The sequence below is a fragment of the Stegodyphus dumicola genome, chromosome 9 (assembly GCF_044657685.1).
Source record: "Stegodyphus dumicola isolate Sdum_Otavi_A_Nest chromosome 9, ASM4465768v1".
Taxonomy (NCBI): Eukaryota; Metazoa; Arthropoda; class Arachnida; order Araneae; family Eresidae; genus Stegodyphus; species Stegodyphus dumicola.
The window spans coordinates 74,369,150-74,389,817 of record NC_140776.1 but is presented as its reverse complement, the minus strand read 5'-3'; the positions used below and the strand labels follow the sequence as shown (position 1 = coordinate 74,389,817).

The 20,668-nt window shown below is 31.7% G+C and overlaps 1 protein-coding gene across 1 annotated transcript in view; it reads left to right on the top strand.

Moving 5' to 3' along the window:
- The window catches only part of LOC118184728 (MFS-type transporter SLC18B1-like), an 86,269-nt gene that overhangs the window by 2,618 nt on the left and 62,983 nt on the right, over positions 1–20,668 (top strand). The window contains 3 exon segments of the mRNA XM_035354440.2: positions 4,924–5,084; positions 16,348–17,135; positions 20,367–20,462. Of these exon segments, the coding sequence (XP_035210331.1) occupies positions 5,018–5,084; positions 16,348–17,135; positions 20,367–20,462 (951 nt within the window). The 5' untranslated portion in view covers positions 4,924–5,017.

Sequence of the window (20,668 nt, the reverse complement as noted above, 5' to 3'; positions counted from 1 at the left end):
GTAAAGGTTTTAGGCACACGCTTAAACGCCTATGCATGCGTCAACGAGGTGCATGCGCAGAAAGTTTTTAGCTTTGAGGTCCGGATTATGGGTGTCCGAATTAACGACTTTTGACTGTATTTTATTCATATGTAGCAATGTCATATTACTAATTTAAATATTTTTATTTTCTGTATAATTTAACTAGCTTTATTTGAGTGTTTGCAATAACCTCTTTTATAGCATATTTTGTTATATGTATTTGTCAACTTACAATATAATCTGTTTTCCCATCTGTAAATTATGATAGGTTCTGAAACTTAATTTCAGGTCATATCAATGACAAAAGCAACATAATATAGAAAGAATAAAATTCACATAATTGGTAAAATCCTAGTGTATGATACATACGCCTTGGTGCAATTTTGAAAATTGTTGCCAACAAAATGACTCATTTATTGCTAATCATAAATAGCACTTTAACTGCTCATCATAATGTCACCAAAAGTTGCCAAATCTCATGTGTACTGCATACTAAGAGTAAACCTACGTAATCAATTGAAGTGAAGTGCACTATTGCCCATTTATTTGGTGCGTTATGTTTGGCGCTTTTTACAATAGTAAGAAGAATTGGATTTTTGTCAATTTCTTTTGACTTTTTAAGTGAAAATACATCGATGTGTACATGAGCAGAGTCAAGAAGTGCGCAATGCCAAATTTGTGCAATTCTCTGATTTTTTTAAAAGTGAAAATAGGTTGATGTGTACATGGATACCAAGTGTGTGCAATTCTTAAAAATGCGCCAAGCAGTGGGTGATTCTGCACTTTCCCCATCAATTGTACTGTGTTACAAAACAGAAAAATTTTTTGCTATAGCATGCAGTAGTCTATTTTATAATTTTAAATAAGTAAATTGAAAAAAAAAAAAAATTTTTTTTTTTAATCCTGCTGAATTTTGATCGTAACTACATTACTGTTCATGTGTAAAGACCACTAGTAAGTAGTTCGACCTGAGCTTGTTCCTGCTGCATGGGTACGTTTTTGGTTTTTCCCATATATGTTGTGGGTATATATTATAGTGGTGTAACTACAGCTTTTGGGCCCTTATGCCAAAATATTTTGGGTGTCTTCCCCATGATTTTGAGTACTTCAAGAAAAAGACTGAAAAAAAAATGAGGGTTCCAAACAGCTGATATTTTGAATAATAATGATATTTTATTCAGAATTAATTCTGGAATAATTATTTAGAAATATATTCATATGATTCCAAAAAAGGGGACTTTAGAATGGAGACCTGTAGGAGATTATCGTGTTAAATGCACAGATGATAAAAGATAAATATCCTATCTATGCTTAACTGATTTTACTGTCTGTTGCGTGGTACTAAAATGCATCTGTCACTTTTTAACGTTTTATGGACGAAGTCACCCGAGATTTAGAAGGTGTTTATGCTTTCGTCGATGACTTGCTCATAGCCTCTAAAGATTCTGAGGAACACTGCAGGAATTTGAAAGCTTTATTTTTAAAACTTTAGGAATACGGACTTTGCATAAATGTTTCAAAATGCACCTTTGGTCAAACATCTATTGATTTCTTAGGTTTTCACCTTAGTAAAAATGTTATTGAACCTCTTCCTGACAAAGTCAAATGCATTTTAGATTTCCCTCATCCTACCACCCTCATTCACTTTCGCTGATTTTTAGGCAAGTTTAACTTTTACAGATGTTTCATACCTTTGCATACCTATGTGCCGCCGATTTTTAGGCACATATTCTTTCTCCTTTATAATAAAATTGTTAGAAGGACATATCAATAAAAAGAAACCTTGTTCTCATGTTAAGGATTCATCCTCACCGTTAAATTGGAATGGAAATGCTGAACAAGCCTTTATTGCTGCCAAAAATGCCATTGCTCAGGCTATCCTTTTGAGACTTCATATTTCTGGAGCCTAATTAAGCATCTGGGTAGATGCTTCGGACATCGCAATAGTTAGCACTCTTATTCAGATGTCTCAACAAACATATTAACCTATATCATTTTTTTCTATGAAACAGAACAAAAGTCAACAGAAATGGCTCGATGGAAAAGTCAATAGGGAATTGTTTTCAATTTATTCTGCAATTAAGAAATTCCGACACATGTTAGAGGGCAGAAATTTTCAAATATATGGATCAGAAACCGTTAATATGTGTGCTTTTAAGCAGAACCCTCACAAATGTTCACCTTGGCAATTACGCCATTTAGATTTTATTTCTCAGTATTCTTCTGATATTAGGCATGTGCAAGGTTCTAAAAATGTTGCTGATGCTCTTTCGAGAATCAAAATTGATTCCGTAGCAAAATCTCTATTTTGGGACTTTAAATAAAAAATTTTCCAAAGCTCGATGGCATGATCCAGAGATACAAAACCTTCTCAAAAACAATACATCGTCTTTGAAACTGGAATTCAAACCATGCCAATACTGTGATTGTAACATTCTTTGTGATATCTCTACTGATGTTCCTTGTCCATTTGTGCCAAACTCCTTTCGCAGACTTATCTTTAATTATCCGCATAAACTATCATATCCAGGAATTGCAGCTTATGAAACTGATTTGTTCTCGTTATGTTTGGCCCAATATGAAACGTCATATCAAAAATTGGGTAAAATCCTGTGATTCTTGCCAGCGATTGAAAATAACCAGACACATTAAAGCACCATTGGATACATTCTCTCTTCCTGATGCTCATTTTTCACAAATCCGTATGGATATTGTTGGCCCGTTACCACCATCAGAAGTACCTTTTGACTCTAATAAATAGATTTTCCAGATGACCTGAAGCCATACCTATGCCCCAATACAAAAACAGAAAATATTTGCAGAGCTATTTTCAACTCACAGATATCTCGCTTTTGTTGCCCTCGGTTATAACAACTGACCAAGGTTGTCAAATGAGATCCACAATGTTTGCAGAGTTTACTCACATTTTGGGAACAAACAGAATTGCAATGACAGCGTGTCATCCAGTGTCAAATGGCATTGTTGAACGATTTCACCAGCACTTAATCCTCTCAAGGATTGTGAGACCAATAACTGGATTGAAACACTTCCAGTTGTTCTTCTTGGTATCCAGACAGCCATTAAGGAGGATATACAAATACGTAGGTTGGGGCAAAAGTCATGGCAACTATTTTTTTTTCTTGAAGATATCAGTCAGGTTGGAAAATGTGACATATACAGACGAAAGGACAAGGTCTTAACTACATGTGTTGACAATGAATAGCACTGAAATATCGTAACACACGAATTTATTACGGTAGTATACAGGGCAATATAGCCTTCACCGTGCAAAAGAATGATAACACAATACACATAAAGTTGACATGACAAACCTGGGCCTAAAGACCTTTAATATAGTCCCCTGCTACTGTCACCACACGCTGCCAACGCAGCCTCAGCATTTGCCGTACCATGTGTGAATCCGGTCGTCTGTTGGCGCACAGCAATAGCCATGTCCTCTCGTGTTGCAAACCGCCTACCACGTATTCGTTCCTTAATCTTGAGAATGAGATCAAAGTCACAGGGCGAAAGGTCAGGAGAGTACGGTGGGTGATCCAATTCTTCCCATCCCCAACATCGGAGTAGCTCCCGTACACACTCTGCTTTATGTGGCCTTGCATTGTCGTGCAGAATTATTGCACTGTCCACAAGATCCGGACGTTTATCCTGAACGCCACGCCGTACCTGTCGCACCAGGAAGTCCCTGTAGTGCTGTGCAGTCACTGTTCTGCCATGAGGAACAAAGTGGCAAACAATGATACCCCTGACGTCATACATGACGATCACCATCCATTTGACTGGGGAAGGTTTCTGACACTAGCTGTGCAATATCCTGTGGATGGTGCATTTCTCGATGCCACTCGCCCTCTCTAACTCCAGTAATGTCCATCATCTGTCTTCATCCAAGAGGTGCTCGATGACGGTGATCTGTTCATCTAAGAGGTGCCGAGTCGGTCCGCACACTCACCGGTCGTCCCGAATGTTGCTCATCACTTGTCGACACACATCCTTGCTGAAACTTTCCTACCCACCGTGCTACTGTATGATATGGCAGGGCATTATTCCCAAGGGCTTCTAATTCATTGTGGCATTCCATCGCATTTCTCCCTCGGAGAACGGCTGTTTTTATGTAAGCGTGCTGCTTAACATGGGTTTCTTCCCTCTCGCACCGCACTCACCGACTGATTTCAGAGCCCTCGCTATCACACAGCCATCTGCTGTTCTGCATACACACTATGCTTGCAGAACTTCCACACAAAACATATACGTTTTGTGATCCGTTCGCATATCTACAAGAAAAAAATAGTTGCCATGACTTTTGCCCCAACCCTCATATTTTGTGCAGAACTGGTGGTGTACGGCACAACTCTCAGGCTGCCGGTGATACATGAAGATATCATCTATAGTGACATCTTCACATTGTCAAGATAGGTATTATGTAAGTTCTAACCTAAAATCGTACACACGTGTATACTTATGTATCAATCGAGTAAAGCCACACCACTGTGCCAGCCATACTCAGGTCCACACAAAGTCCTTACCAGAATGGACAAAACTTTCACAATTGAAATAAACGTCGTTAAATTTACTGTGTTCCATACACTATGTCAAACCGGACTATTTGCTTTCAGACTCTGATTTACCTGAACTGAAACCAAAGACAGTTCAACAAAATAAATATAATCTAATGAACTCTTAAGACACGAGGAATCACAAGATCGGAAAGGCATGTGCACTTTCCAAAGAAACTTGCTTCTTACATTACAATTTTAAAAAATGTATGAAATTTGCTTTTTCACATATTTATTAATATTTTACTTTTATATGTGTGCGTTATTACCTAGTCATAATGTTGAATGGCATTTTGATTTTTCTAATTTTATATCCTAATTTTGTGTTAAGGAAAGGGAATGTCGACAGCACGGATCCTCTTAAACATTTCGTCAGCTGATGTTGTTCGTTTGAATTGCCATCCAAGGAACTAGGAGGAAACTCTATGATGGTAGTGATAAGGAGCGCGCCTTGCTTCCCCACGTGTGTGCCGAAAAATATGACAATCCTAGGTATAAGCACAGAGAGAAAAGTGAGACCGGCTGTTTGAGAAGTAGCATGCATATTTGAAGTTATATTTAAGATATTAAATAAAGATAAATTTTTTACTATGTAATACACTGAAACGCCGCTGAATTAGGGATAGCTAATCAATAATGAGTTGGGCCTCCTCTGGCCTTTATAATTTCTCCCAAACAAGGAAGCATAGATTTAATAAGTTTCTGAAAGCATTTTACAGGATTGGCTTGCAAACTTCAGATAGAGCTGTCTGTAATTTAGGAAGAGTCGCTACTGATGTGTGATGTGGTTTCAAACCTTTCTCTAAAACGTCCGAAAGATGCTCAGTAGAATTTAAGTCGGGGCTTTATAAGTAGCTAATTTATGACTGAGAAGTTAGAAGAATGCTCATCCAACCAGGCAGTAGCCAACCAGGAACTTTGAGAGGTTCAGTTATCTTGCTGGGATACTCCATTTCCATGTGAATGACAGGACAACATAAATGGATGGAGATGATTGCCCAGCAACTCTACGTACTGAATCATATTAAGGGAGGTTGGTACAAGTACCAAAGATCCCAAACACTGCCAAGAGAAAACATTCCAGACCATGATAAAGCCCTCATGGCCTTGTACAGTTCCAATATGCCATATAGCCTTGTACAGTTCCAATATGCTTCATGAGTCTGAAGCCATATTCTCAGCCTCCCATCAGTATTAATTTGTTAAAATTGAGACTCATCACTCCTTGCTACTTGTTTCAAGCCCACTAGAGTCTATTCTCTGTATTCTCCTTCCCAGGCAAGAAGTGCAGCTCATTGGCATGCATTCAGCAATGGTATTCTCATGGGAGTAAGGCTTCAAGCCCATATGGTGAAGCGAGCGTTGGATGATCCTTTTACTGACTGTACGAGTGTCGCTGTTATTCAGCTGAGTGGTAATTTGAGCTAATGTTTGGCATCTCACACCATGCTTGTTCTAGGTTAATTGTCCTTTGCAATTTGCCCGATGACTAGTTCTCTCCCCCCCCCCCCCCCCCCCGTGTATTCTCGGTATACTCTTGACACTGTCGACCTTGAAAATTCTAGCTCGCTGAGGTTTTGGAAATTGAATGGCCCATGCGTCGATGCGTACTATCTGTTCAAGATTGGAGTTGTCTAAATCAGAAGTTGTACCCATACTGGCAATTGAAACGACTGATTAACAACAACCATAGTACTTGCTGTATGTGCATTTACCACAACTTCATCACATGAGCACAGATGCTGCGCAGCACTAAATTTCCATAGCCATGTCTATCCCTAATTCAATGATACTTCAGTGTATGTCTACTGAAAGTTCTCGATGAATACAGTGAGAACATTTAATGTAATATGGGCAACTAGAATCCCATGGGATCTACAACGATTACACAGTTTAAAGGTGTATAGTGGGCAGAAAAGTTAGAGCAGTTTTTTAAAACACCAAAAATAGTAGTAACCAAATGATTTCTTGGAAGATTAACGATAACAGCTTATAAATGAAGAATAAAAGGTTTAACTAAGATAAATGAAGTTTTTTAATATAATTTACTGAATTACACTGGTTGCAATGAATAAAAAGTCGCAAAGGCCAAGAGTCGGTAGTAGTTGCTAAGGCCAAGAGAGAGAATAGGCCAGGTGTTATCACTTCTATAGATGAGTGTTATTTGCGATCTAGTGCACATCATAACAGGACTGCTACTTCATCTTGGCTTAGATCCATGCTTATTTCTATGGGCTTGCAGTAATGTCAGTTGGATTAAAAATCATTAGAAGTCTGTTCTCTTCACTAATGAGATCAGTTTAGCTTTGCAGTTTGATTCTCGATTCAATTACATATGGGATATCTCTGCAGGGGGCGTAGTGTTCTTGTATGGAGAGGAGCACCTTTGCACAGTGGCAGAGTAGATTGGTTGCATGCATGTTTCCAAATTTCTTTGCCATGTTTAAAGTGAAAGCTTTCCTTAGTAGAAAGCTGTTTCTCTTAGCAGATCTGAATAACACTTTTTTAATTAAACTCGGCTAGGTAGGATTCCAGATGATGACAAGCTGTACTACTGTGCTTTTTGTTTTACCATTTTACTGATCCCCACAAGTATTCTACTTTCTGAGCATGTGCTCCAGGCATTGAATTCACAAAATTTTTCATGTGGTTCATTGTAAAGGGACAGAGACCTGTGGATTTGTGTGTTCCCCATGAGGATTCTCGCATATCTGTTTTGGTACTTAAACTAAGAAGCATTCATTGTCATTATAGCAAATCCATCGCTGCAGCACTATTCTCATACCAAGTAGCTTGTTGTTTTACAAAGAGGAATTCATCAATCTCCATACTTCGATCAGTACTTTTTATTTTCTTGCATCAGTGTCTCGACAGGAATTCCTAGTAGACGTCCTTCATGTAATTATCCCCACTTCATAACTGCTGTTTTTCCCATATTTAATTATTCTCTCATATCTAATTGAACTGAGTTCTTTGCTTCAGCAATAAATAAATTGCAATGCACTGAGAAAAAATATTTTTGATCCACTAAATCAATTCAGAAGACGAAGCCCTTTCTTGTAGCTGCTGACATTGCATTGCCAGATGTTTTCTTTTCCAATACATAGTGCATATTATGGCCATATTTGCAAAAGCTCTTGTTTGCCAAAATACATTTCTTTTAAGAGACAAATCAATAGAATTCTTATCTGACTGATGCGGAGACTGAAAATAGTAAGCATGTTAAATATTTAATGCTCCAAAAATGTTATGTTTTAAAAATGAAAATTTTTAGAAACTGAAGAAATTCAAACTGCAAATGCATGTGCAAATCAGTAATTTTTTGTTTCTTACCAAGACTGACAACGTATTGGACTAAGTACAAAAATGAGTCAGTTTCACATTCTCGTCAAGAAACAAAAGTACTTTAAAATAAACGAAAGTTGATCTAAAATAAAGGTATTGAATATGATTGCTTTATAATGTATGTTTCAATAAAAAAGTTATAATACTTGCACATTATTGCAACCACCTAATAAGAAATTTCCAGAATGTGCTTAACTCTGGCAACCACACACATAATAATTCATCAAGCAAACATGCACATGACAGATCTTCAGTTCTAATAACCAATATTGCCATTCTGGTATGCATTTTTTTTTTTTAAATTTCAAAACTCCAGCATTTATGGCGAACTCGTGATTATTTTTTGTCTTTAACTCAATTTTAAAATATGTGCTTGTGATATTTCCGTGCATCAGAAAAAATGCGGGTAAAAGTTCGGCAGGAATACAGTATTTTGCTGCAAAATTACTAAAGGAACATTACTTCGAATATCTTCTCAAGGCGATTGCCGCAGAATTTTCAGCAGAATGAAAGAAACAAAAGCTCTCATATAAAAGTTTATTGATTGTTTTTCAGAATAAATATGTAATTGAAGCACAAAATATGTATGTACGTAATACCTTTTTTTGCAACAAAAAGTTATTTTTGTCACCCCTTTAAAATTTCCCCCTAACTGCACCAAGGTGATTGCATCAAAGTACCAAAGTTTTAATGTAATGCTCGTTTAGTTCTATGTTGATTATTTGTTTTACTGCTTCATTTATTGGATATATTCTTTTCCTCAAAATCTGCTGATCCCCAATTATGAATTTTTTGTGCAAATCCCGAATTGTAAAAAGTTTTACAGATTTTTACTGTTTATCCTTGCCCTGTGAATTCCTTTTCCCACATAAAATTATTGCTCTCTCATAAATACTTGATGTATCAGGTTATAGTTAATATGTTTTGGTTAGATTGTTGTTTTGGTTTGGTTACCTTTTCACCACCTCACCCCTGAAAAGGTTTAAAGTTGGTGGTTCAGATAATTACGCCTTCCTCACCCTTTAAAAAACACCACTATCTTAATTGCTGTATTCATAATTAGATAATAAAAATAAACATTTTATAAGAAACAATTTTATTTGTCATAATTAATTTTGGGATTTTATTGGAGGGAATGAACATCTATGACAGATATTTACATTTTTACATCCAATGGATACTATTCAGCGAAATGGCAGCTAAATATAAAGCATATAAATCCACTTGTACTCTAGCACATGTGTGCTGTTTATATGCATGGGTCACATGTATACTGGAAATTATGCCAAGACACAGCAGTTCTACTGAATATTGAAACCAGAGGTCTGGAAGTACCAAAAATTTATTTAAATTTTTGTCTGACCATATAAATTGCTTCTAATATATTTTCTAAATAAGTTAAAATAAGCCAGAGAACTAACTATAAAAGTAATATTAAACTGTACGTCTATAGTAAACTTTATATTTAGTTCTCATGAAATGTGCATAATCTCTATGTTTGAAATATATCCCTTTCATTCTGTTCAATACATTACCATATTCATGTCTTGTTTATGGACTTTTTTAATTAAGAACTCACCTTTTTATATTTGAATTATATGAATGAACAAGATTTAAAATATTTTAATCGCTTAGCTTCTAAACTGAAATTATTTTCATGATAATTTTTAAATATTTAATATATAGCATTTGACTAAAGACATTATTGTTGTTTTTTCTCAAATGATTTTCTGAGGATAATTCACATGAATCTTGAATTTTGGGATTATTCAAGAATTTTTTTTTATAACTGTAAGCTAAAATTTTGATTACTTGTATTTCTTTCATTTAGTTATTTTTGAAACTATAAATGATTTAAAACAGTTGATTTTAACAGAGCAATGGCTTTCTCCCCCTATTAATAAGATATAGTAATAAATAGTGAGGTCTAATTTCAGGCTATCAAATGCAATTTTTATCACATACTATTCCATTCTGTGGTTTTAAAGTAGATCTTTTGCATTGATTTTGAAAAAGTACTTATTTAAATAAAATTATTTCAAGTTTTGATATTTATATGGATTTGTTTAACTGAAGAGTTTATTTAATTAATAAATAATATTTTTCACCATTATTTGCCATAAAATTTGTTTATGCATCTTTAATTAATTAATTTTTTTTGTACCTTTAGCATTTATGGTAATTTCGCCTAACTATATATACCAATGTTTGATTGCTGATCATTTTATTTTGAATTCAGACATTAGAAAGTATCACTGATGGATATTCCATTGTTTTCTAAAGTTGAATTTTTTAAATAAAAATAATTTACTTCCTGATAGTAAATTAAACATAATTATTTTCATTAACAAAAATTTGTATTGGTAGTAAGAATTTGAGCACTTCAGGGAAATCAAATTTCTATCCTTGTTGCTGGTACAAGATCACAATTGCAGCATGGTACTAGATCGCAATTGCAGCGTGGTACTAGATCACAATTGCAGCGTGGTACTAGATCACAATTGCAGCATGGTACTAGATCACAATTGCAGCATATCTGGTATATATAAATTAACAAGGGAAGGGAAGAATCTGTAATTTTAGCTACATTTTGAAGCAGTGGTAATGTCAATGTACCTTATTTTAGTAATAGTTTAATCTAGAAATATTTTAAACATAGCTCTCCTAGCACTTCAGATTGAAAAACATTCTTATGAAATGCAGTTTAGAAAAGGGTTCTATAACATTTATTATTTTCCTTTTCATTGAGATAACTTTCTAAAGCAAATAAAATCTTGGATACTAAACCTTGCATGTAGCATTGCAAGACGGCTTTCTTTTATGTGCGTTTAAACTCCAAAGCTATTGTTTGCCAATGTGCTAGAGCTTATCAAATGCACTATGATTTTTAAATAAGATATCAAAAATACAGCTCTCAAAATCGTAGTTACCTTTCTTATCTGTTGGGAAAGATAGTGTGCTCTGAACAGTTTAGGTATACATCAGCAGTTACTAAAGCATTATTATCTAATTAAGTATTGAGAAAGTATTTGATTTATTTCATCTATTTTCTCCTGTAGAACAGTTCTTTTCCAAGTGAAAACATTCAGCTGAATGAAGGAATTACTGAAATTAACAAAACATAACTGGTTGTGCATAAATAAATTGGTTTGTATGCTTTATTATGTAATATATAAGCAGACTAGATTAAACTTTTGGTAAACTTAATAGCCTAGGAGGAGCAAATAATGAGAGCCATCTACTGTAATTCTAATTTATGCACATATTTTCATCTGTAAAATATTAAATGATAATCTGAAATACTTTATTTTTATGTGAATTAAGGCAGTTTAATGCTTCTAATTAAATAGGGAGACTAAAATATATTGAAGTACATTGATTTGTTTATTTTTTCAGGTTTACCTGCTTTTGAAATGTAACACTTTTGCACAAGCATTGCTTAAAAGCATGTTTTTTATTACCGAGAATGTATGACTATTTCCAATATACAAATATCCTGTTGCTTTAAAATATGTATTTGCTAAAGTACAATTTATTTTTACATTGATTAGCAAATCTACAATTCTGACAAAAAATGACGGGGAATAACCATTGGAAAACAGCCTGATATAATCAAAAATGAGCTATGTTTTTGACATTATAGCCATTTTTTGACATATAAGTTTTGGGAAATAAGAAAAAAGTTTTCACTAAAAACTGTCAAAATTACTTTTAAACATTGTATGTTTGAATGAGTGTAAAAGGAAAAGTTAATAAAGAATGTTCAAATATTTTATATTTTGTTTAGCTTATTATAAATCTATGATCGCTTCATTTTTAAATAAAGAATTTTTCGTTTTCAACCTCTCTTTCTGTTAAGTTCTGAAAGTGTCATGGGGCTCTAGTAGTCATGTGTCTGAAGTTATGAAACAATGATAGGTGATCTTCAACTCAGTTGGCTGCATAAAGTTTTTATTGTTTCTTCCTTGTGTGATATAACATGAGCCAAAATCTCTTACAAATTTCACTATGCTACATGAGAATTTCATGATTTTCTTTTGTGGAATGGAAATATGAGCCAATATTCCTAAAAAGGTCCTAAGTAAAGGCATTCATTCTTAAAGACTGATAGCTCATTCATACTTTACTTGATATAATTAATCTAGTCAAATGTGAAAGTGTAGTGAAATAAATCGATTTTAAATCAGCTGTTTTTAACTGTTTTAGTGAAATTACTTAAATATTTCCTCCTTTTTACTTACCTACATAATTTTAAAAAAATAATAAATTTTCATGTATTATTTTATTTTTTATTTATATTTATATATTTATTTTTTTGCATTTGATATTGTCTGGTTTCATCATGTGATAACTAATTTAATTGGCTGTAAAAGTCAAGTATATATTAATAAAATTTTGAATTTTGAACAAAAGATATGCAATCGGAAAATAGTTCAATAAATGAAAGCACATTAATTTTATGAATTCTAAGCAGTGAAAGTCAACACTTCTTATTCAATATTCAGGAATAAGATTTTTTCATGTTTTTGATATTCTGCAGTGAACTCAGCTTTTACATAGTTTTTCTGCTATAATTAGGCTATGCATTTTCTTAATTTGTTAGGCAGTAGAATTTGAAAAATGCACTGGAGAGAGCAACTAAAAGTTTTTTTTTAAAAAAAATATTTTGATTTTCTTTTCTTCTAAGAAATCATTTTTTATTTATTCTATAACTTTTAGTCTTTCAAGGACTATTACTGGTTTTTTTCTCAGTACTCTAATTCAAGTTCCTTGGTGTATCTTATATCCACAGTAACATCTGTTCCTCAGAATAATCTATGCATTGCATATGTCTACTCAAGATTTGACATGTAAAACACACTTATCAGCATACTTTAATTTATCTAAAATTACATAATGTGCTTTTTATTTTGTATAAAAACTTCTCTCTATATTGAGCCATTTTAAATAGCTTGTGTACCAAAAATTTTTTTTTTGATTTGAAAGAATATACAATATGTGTGTTATTTTTAAATAATGAAGCAAGTCTTATGAACAACTTGAAGACATCCTGAGACATATGAGGGGTTAAAAAAAAAAAAAAAAAAAAGAATTTTTCAGTGCTTGATTCTGTTTAGTGGTATTACAGCTAAAGAATTTTATTTTCTTTACGTAAATCTGATATCAGCAAAACAAGTTGACTTCCCCCCAATTTTGTTATTAGAGTAATAATAATAATTGTATAATATATTTAAAATTTGTATTTCTTTTTTAAAAAGTTAAAATATTTTTTATAATTTCTTTTTTTATCCCATATGTTATTATAATATTCACTTTAAATGCAAATTTGGATGCATTTATGAATAGTTTAGTTGTGCATTGATATGTTAAATATGTAACATTGTCATATTTGGTCATTCTCAGTGAAAGCAGATTTCATTCAGAAGTTCTAAAGGTCCAATAACAATTAAAGCAGAGAATTTTTTTTTTTTTTTTTTTCTGGGGAGGGAATTCTATTAACTTTGATTTCATATTAACCTGCCTTTGAGTTATAAATGATATTATTAAACTAATAAAGGTATTTGAAAAGGAAAGGATTGTACAGATCTTTACAGTTATTTCATGTGTTTTCAAGATTATAATAGTGTTATTGATGGCAAAAAGTTCCACTTCAAGGGAATTATGCTTAGTCAAAATGCAGTATCTTTTTAGTATGCTTTCGGCAGTTTTAAAATTTTTAATTTGGAATATATCATAAATTGAAAGTAATACTCTTAATTCTGTTTTTTTTTTTTTTTTTTTTTTTTTTTTTTCCCACAGATTCGAAATAGATATTTTATTTTCTTTTTACATGAGTCATTTTCATTTGATATGAACATGAGTCATTTGATATGAACACACAGTTTTTATGTATAGCATAGTAATACATGCATGAATGAACAAATTGCATAACAGCTAGTGAATTAGAATGAAATGTCTTCCCATTATAATTAGCAAGTCATTTGACTACGAGTCATGAGTCTACGAATTCCCCATTCCCCAAGATGTGTGTGTTTATAATTTGATTAAATTTGGCATTTTGTATTCAGAAGATATCTAATATGTAGTTCTATTTCAAAGTGAAAGAATCTTTAGTGAAATTTGTGAACATATAAATTTATTAATTTTGTTGAAAGTCAATAAATTGCAAACTTACAAATTTTTATACCATTTTTTAATTAATGATAGCTGAGATATTTATTGATAGCCCCTATATAGTGTCACATAATTCGCCTGTTATAAAAGAAAAGGCGAAATTTGTATATTTACCTATTTTAGTCTCTATTTTCACAAACTTACATTCATTAAGATGCCATCTATAGTATTAATGAAAGTAAAAAAGCAAAATATCTTAAATTATAGGTCATTAGAGGGTTAAATATTCCCTAATTTTTTGTGAATATGCAGTTAACAATCTTTAATTTATAAAATAAAAAGATAGATGCCATATCATTTTGTCAAGAAAAAGACTGTCTCACAAATGAGTATGCAGAATTGGGCACAACATGAAACTATATCTTAATGACAAAACGATTTAGAAGTGCGATGTTAAAAATTGTAAAAAAAAGGACTTCTATGTTGGAAATTGATTTAGTAGTTCCAGAATATCGTTCATCACTGCTATTAGATTTCTATATTCTAGGGGAGAGGAATAGACATGTATCAAATGATTGACAAACAATTTAATATGTGTGAAAATGTTGCAGTTATTTGGAACAATTACATGTGAGAAGTGTGTTCCATACATCTGATCCAAAGATTTAATGGGGAAACAGGTGGTCCTAATAAAATATTTGAAGTAGATGAAAATTTGTTCATTCAACATAAGAACAACAGCGGCGGGGTCCTTTTGATTTTCGAAAGAATATGCCAGGAAGATAGCAAGTGCTATGTCATTCAAATTGTAATAGAGATGATGGTACACTTAAATTATCTTAACAATCTGTTCAGACTTCTTAAAGGGTTATAAAAGAGAGCAACTTGAAGAAGCTGGTTATAGTCAATTTCCTGTGAACCATAAGCACATTTTCATAAACCAACAACGGGTGTTCACATGCAAAATGTGAAAAGAATGTGGGGTTCAGTCAAGTGACAAATAAAAAATAATAGGAAACAAACATGAAATCATCTTTTGAAATTGTGTGGAGAAACTACATAGGAAAAAATAATATTTTTGATAAATTGTCGAAAGCAGTCTCGGAAATTTGGCTTTGTCATAACAATTATTAAAAATATTCGTAGGAAAGAGCATGTGTGTATTATTGTTATTATTATATATCGTGTCATGTATTTTTACATTTGTTCTTCATGAGCTTGGCAAAATCATAACTGCAATTATGGTGAATTCCTATGCTTGCCAAATAAGGTCAAGGGTCACTAAAAGGAAATATCCTTTTTTCAAATTACTGTAAAAGCTGGACTATTCAACAACCATGGAAAATGCTGAATTCCAAATACATGAAAATTCCAGGTAGTTGAATGGATAAAAAAGTAGAAGTCACATTAAAAAAGCCAAATAATTGGAAGAAATTTCCAGTTTAAAATTATAAAATCAGTCATCTTATTTGTTACTAAGTTGCATATCGAAAGCCTACATTTAAAGTTAGTTAAAATTTTGGAGAAAAAATGCATTTTAGCCATAAAAGCCAATATGTTTCATAGGCCTTAAACATGAAAGTGTTACATCTTTTTCTTTTATGATATCTTGCTGAACAAGAAAATTGGCGAAGATATCACCAAACTTGAGCCAGTCATTCTGGATGAAGTTTAAATAAACATTTCATTCTTTATTTAATTAGATAATAAACAGATACAAATTCTGGTAATAGTATATAAAAATTACTTATCATAAATATTTGCCTCACATCATCATTTAAAATCGTAAATTATGTCTTTTTTGATTCCAGGATCCTGTAACTTTGAAAATATTCCACTTCATTCTGTGCTGTAGAAGGCAGGTCCAAAATATTAATGATTTCTTAAAATGAAAGGAAAGAACAGAGCTTATATTCGTCTTCATAACAATTAAATTTGTTTATCAAATATTATTTGGGTTTCCATAATACAAATGATTGTGTTGTGGTGTCATGTATATCCATTATTGTTGTTGACAATGTATAAATGCTGATAGTATAGCAAGCTTTATAAAAATGTTACAGATCTCTTATTTACTTATTTTTTTTTGGGGGGGAGGAAGAATTTTTTTGCTAAAATTCTTAAATATTCAGTCACTTGATCTTTTTGGTTAGTTAAATGCTTTACTATATTATAAAGCTACTGAATTTTGATAATGATTTTAAATGCATTATTACTTTTAGACTTTAATATTTGAAATTAAGTAATAAAATATTTTGTAATTATGGTTATCATTATTTCTCCTTTTGTTTTTTAGTTGTATTTTCATCAGAAAGTATGGATACAAATCAATCATTTATGAAAGAAAGATGTCAGTCTGGAGAGAAAGATGAACCAAATAAACAAGTAGACAATATCTCTAAACAGGACTCTCATTTTTATGATATCTCACCTAAAGAAAGGCTATTAGCTTCAGATGAAACTGATGAACATGTTACCCCCAATATATCAAATCTTAGAAATGAATGTACTGACTCCCCTAGAACTAAACTTGCTAAATTTATACCTGAAAGACCTTTTAAAATAAATGGAAATGTAAGTCAAGTATGTGATAGTAAAATATTTATAAAGCCTACTAGTTTTACAAATGGAAGTAGAAGTTTCCATGTTGCTCTTTCAATGGAGGAGGAAGAGGATGAAGAATATCCCAATGAGCACACATATTCTAAAAGCTGTGATTGTGCTGATGAAATTATTGAAGCAATGCAACAAAATATTCCAGCAATTTCCCGCAGCGTGTCGGAAGATTTTTTGCAAAGGTCTGATGCAGCTCTTCAGAGGAGGATATCAGTTGTGGCCACTAGTAAAGGAAAGCTAATGGGAGTACCAAGAGTTCGGCCTGGGGAGAAATTACTTGTAAGGTCACCTTCATCAAGTAGTCAACCTATTTCTAGGACACAACAGAGAATCCTGAGTGTCAGCAGTGATGTACCAAAGAAATCAAGGTTTACAGCTGAGCAGAAATGGATTGCTTTTTGCTTGTGTTTAGTGGATTTTACTGCATTCCTAAGTATGTCCATAATAGCTCCATTTTTTCCGCAGGAGGTATGTATAGTAGTAAACTTTTGCTGTTTTTATTTCTTAAAAGGGATTATATAATTTGAAATAATTTTTATCAAAAATAAGATATTTAAATTGAATTCACTCAAGTATTTGAAATTAAAAACATTTTCAAGATGGTTTTAATCAAATTAGTAACAGAATTTTCATATCATAAGTAATTTAAAATTGTCAAGTCATCAAGAAGCATTTAAAGAAGTTTTTTTCTTTTCGTGTAATGCTGTTATTCTGTGTTATTTGATGCATCTTTAGGTGATATGAAGCCTTCACTAATAAATGTATTTTGATTACTGTAAGTCAATTAACATTAAAAATGCTTTCAATGTAGCTTAACCATTATCTCTTAATAAAGCTTAAATATTAAAAAATGAATATATTTTAAAAAATTGATCATAATATGAAAAATGTCTTTGGAAGGATTGACATTTGTGTGTTTATTTTTAAAATGCTTATATTTGTCAGTTTTGAAGATTGTACTAAGACATACACATTAAGTATTTCAAAGATAACAGTACGAATTATAAAAGGGTATTATATGTATGTGTTTTAGTCTAAAGTTATCTTAAAGACTCTTTATTGCAGCATATTATCCCCTTTTTTCATGCCTCATTGTATAATTGAGATGCATAAGCTCATGTTGTTTTAGTATTTTTTTAAGAGGGTAGCAACAGTGAAGATGCTTGATTGTGTGCCAAAATGAAATCAGTAATATTAAATAATTTAAGTCATATTGAGTTATGTGATTATGGCTAATGGCATTTTATTTTTCATATCCTGTCAAATAGACAGCAAATTCTTTTTCTAGCAGCATCTCTTATGCGAAAGATCTTCAACTGTAAATTTATTGTGTTTGGAAATGTGTTATTATTCTGAGAACAATTCCAAAATCATTTGGTAAATTCCATGAGGGGTATTTTGAGATTACCAACTCTCTACATTATAACCATCCATCGCATTTTGATGAGGATCATTTCAGTAATCTGCTTCAGATGGATTTTCGTTAGATCACTCATGAATTTGCCAAGGAGATGGAGAGTAGTCAGGACATAGTAGATGTGTAACTTCTCCAACATATAAGAAAGATCCAGATTTTGTGGTCTCAGTGTTGCAGTCTTATCAAGGACAACAAGCATCAGATATTTTCATGTATAATTTTTTATTCAACAGCTATCTCAAATGTTTTCAGCAAAATAAGTCTTTTCTGACATACATAGTTACAACACATAAAAAATGATCCGTGCCACAAACTGAAATAGGTTCTGTAACTGAAGATCCTGCATGCAGAATATGTTAAGTATGGGTTTCTTGTCTAATTCAAGCTCTATCTTACAGGACCTGAAAAATAAAAAGCAATTGATCATTATTACAACAACTCAGTATGCTTTAGGTGCACAATGTTACTAGCTATAGTTTGATAAACTGTTCATCTGCATTGTGACTACCATCTTGCAAAAGAATAAAAATCCTAATATACAATAATACGTAATGAGAATTGCCAGCTGTTCTGAATTTTCCTGCAGATCCCTAGTTTTTTCATCAGATCTCTCTGTCAATCACCAAATCAAGTTTTTAATTTTTAACCTTTACTATGAAAGTGTTTTTCAGCAATAAAGAAAATTTATTGAATCAATAAAACTTAAATTATTTAAATTCCATTCTTCTCTACCTCTAATGATTTTCAGCATAATTTTTCTAATTAAATTTTATTTGTTCTGAATTGTTGTAATCTAATGTAGACATTTGTAGAACTTTATCAAGATTCAACTAATGTTTATTAAGTTAATGTATTAATTAATATATAATAATAATTGGATTATGTGAAATTGGTCAAAAACATAGTACTTAAAATGTTTAATTGCACATTAATATGTTTTACAGAAGAATCATATTATAAGTAACTTAATAACCTGAATCATGCATTATAAACCAAATTGAAGACAATTTGGAGTTCTTTTATAATGCTGTGACTGTATTGGGTTTTGGCACAAGAACATTTCTGTTTTCCCTATCTGTATAAAAGTCTCATTATCTAATTTCATAACTTTAGTTCATTTTAATGAAATTTTAATCTAGTATGGCTGCTTAAGACACAGGAGTATTTTATATACTTAGTACATAATTTAGAGTTGAGAATAGTTTAAACAATTTAACATAAAAATGTTAAAGAAATCGATTAAATTAATAAAAAGATAAATTTTTATGATGAAATTCTAGTAAGGTATTTGCGAAATATTTGAAATTTTATTTAAAATTGTATTTAAATTTTTTTTGAATATTTTTTTTTGAAATCTATACTATGCCTCTAGAGCTAACATAAAATGTTGCATATTGTTTTGATAAAATTGAATCCTTTTTTTTTTTCAATTGCATACTTTTTGTGGTAATAAAAAACAATAATTAAAGAATACATTTTGGTCATCCCCTTTACATACAGCTGCACAGAAAAGGAGGGAAAAAATCTAAATAGTTCACATTTAGAAAAAATCTAAATAGTTCACATTTATCATGCTCCCCATGTGTTGTAGTCCCAGATGTCCTATTTTGTTTGCTTAAAATGATATTATAATTGCAATAAAAATATGCATATTATATCATTATACTTGTATTGTGCATTAACCAAATGCAATTTGCAAGCAATTACTAAAAAGCTTTTGAAAGCTCAAAGAATTATTTTGTATTTTTATTCTTTTTACCTTTATAAATGACATAATAATTGGAATCCTGATTTGAGTGTACATTTTTAGAGCTATTGAAATGTTTTATATGTTATGAAAAAAGGGCTTCATATCATTTTGTTTATATATATCTTCTTATATAAGCTCCACAGCTTGTTACAGGCTAAAGCTGCCTTTCCAACTTTCTTCCACCTGACCCCATTTGGCTCAATACCCTTCCATTGGTTAACTCCAATTAATCTTAAATCTTGCTCGACATCATTTATCCATTTAGTGGATGGTCTTCCTTTTCGTCTTACTCCTTCAATTCTCAAAAAGGTTATCTTTTTGGTTGGAAATGCATCATTATATCTAAATACGTGGCCCATAATTTTGTATTGCAGGTAAATGTACAAATATTCCTGTTACTTTTGTCATAATATTCGAATAATGATGTAATTATTTTCAATTTCATACAATTAATTGTTCAATTTTGTTTTCCATTTTTTAACATTTGTATATTTTTTATGATTTGTGAAATCTTTGTTTTATATTTTTGTAGGCTGCCAGTAAAGGGATGCGAGAAGCTGTATCTGGCTTTGTTTTTAGTATTTATGCATTAGTTATTATGATATCTTCTCCTGTGTTTGGAAAAATAGTATGTATTTCTGCTTAATTACTATAATATCTGTATTTATATAACAATAAAACTGTTGAGCTAATCTTTTTTAATTTATTACAATTAATTTTTTGCTAATTATTAAATAGTATGGTTCAAGTTAAGGTTAGAAAAGAGATTAAAATACTAGTTGCAAATTTAATTATGAATAAAAGCTTAGGCCATTAAAAGTTATAAATTTTTAG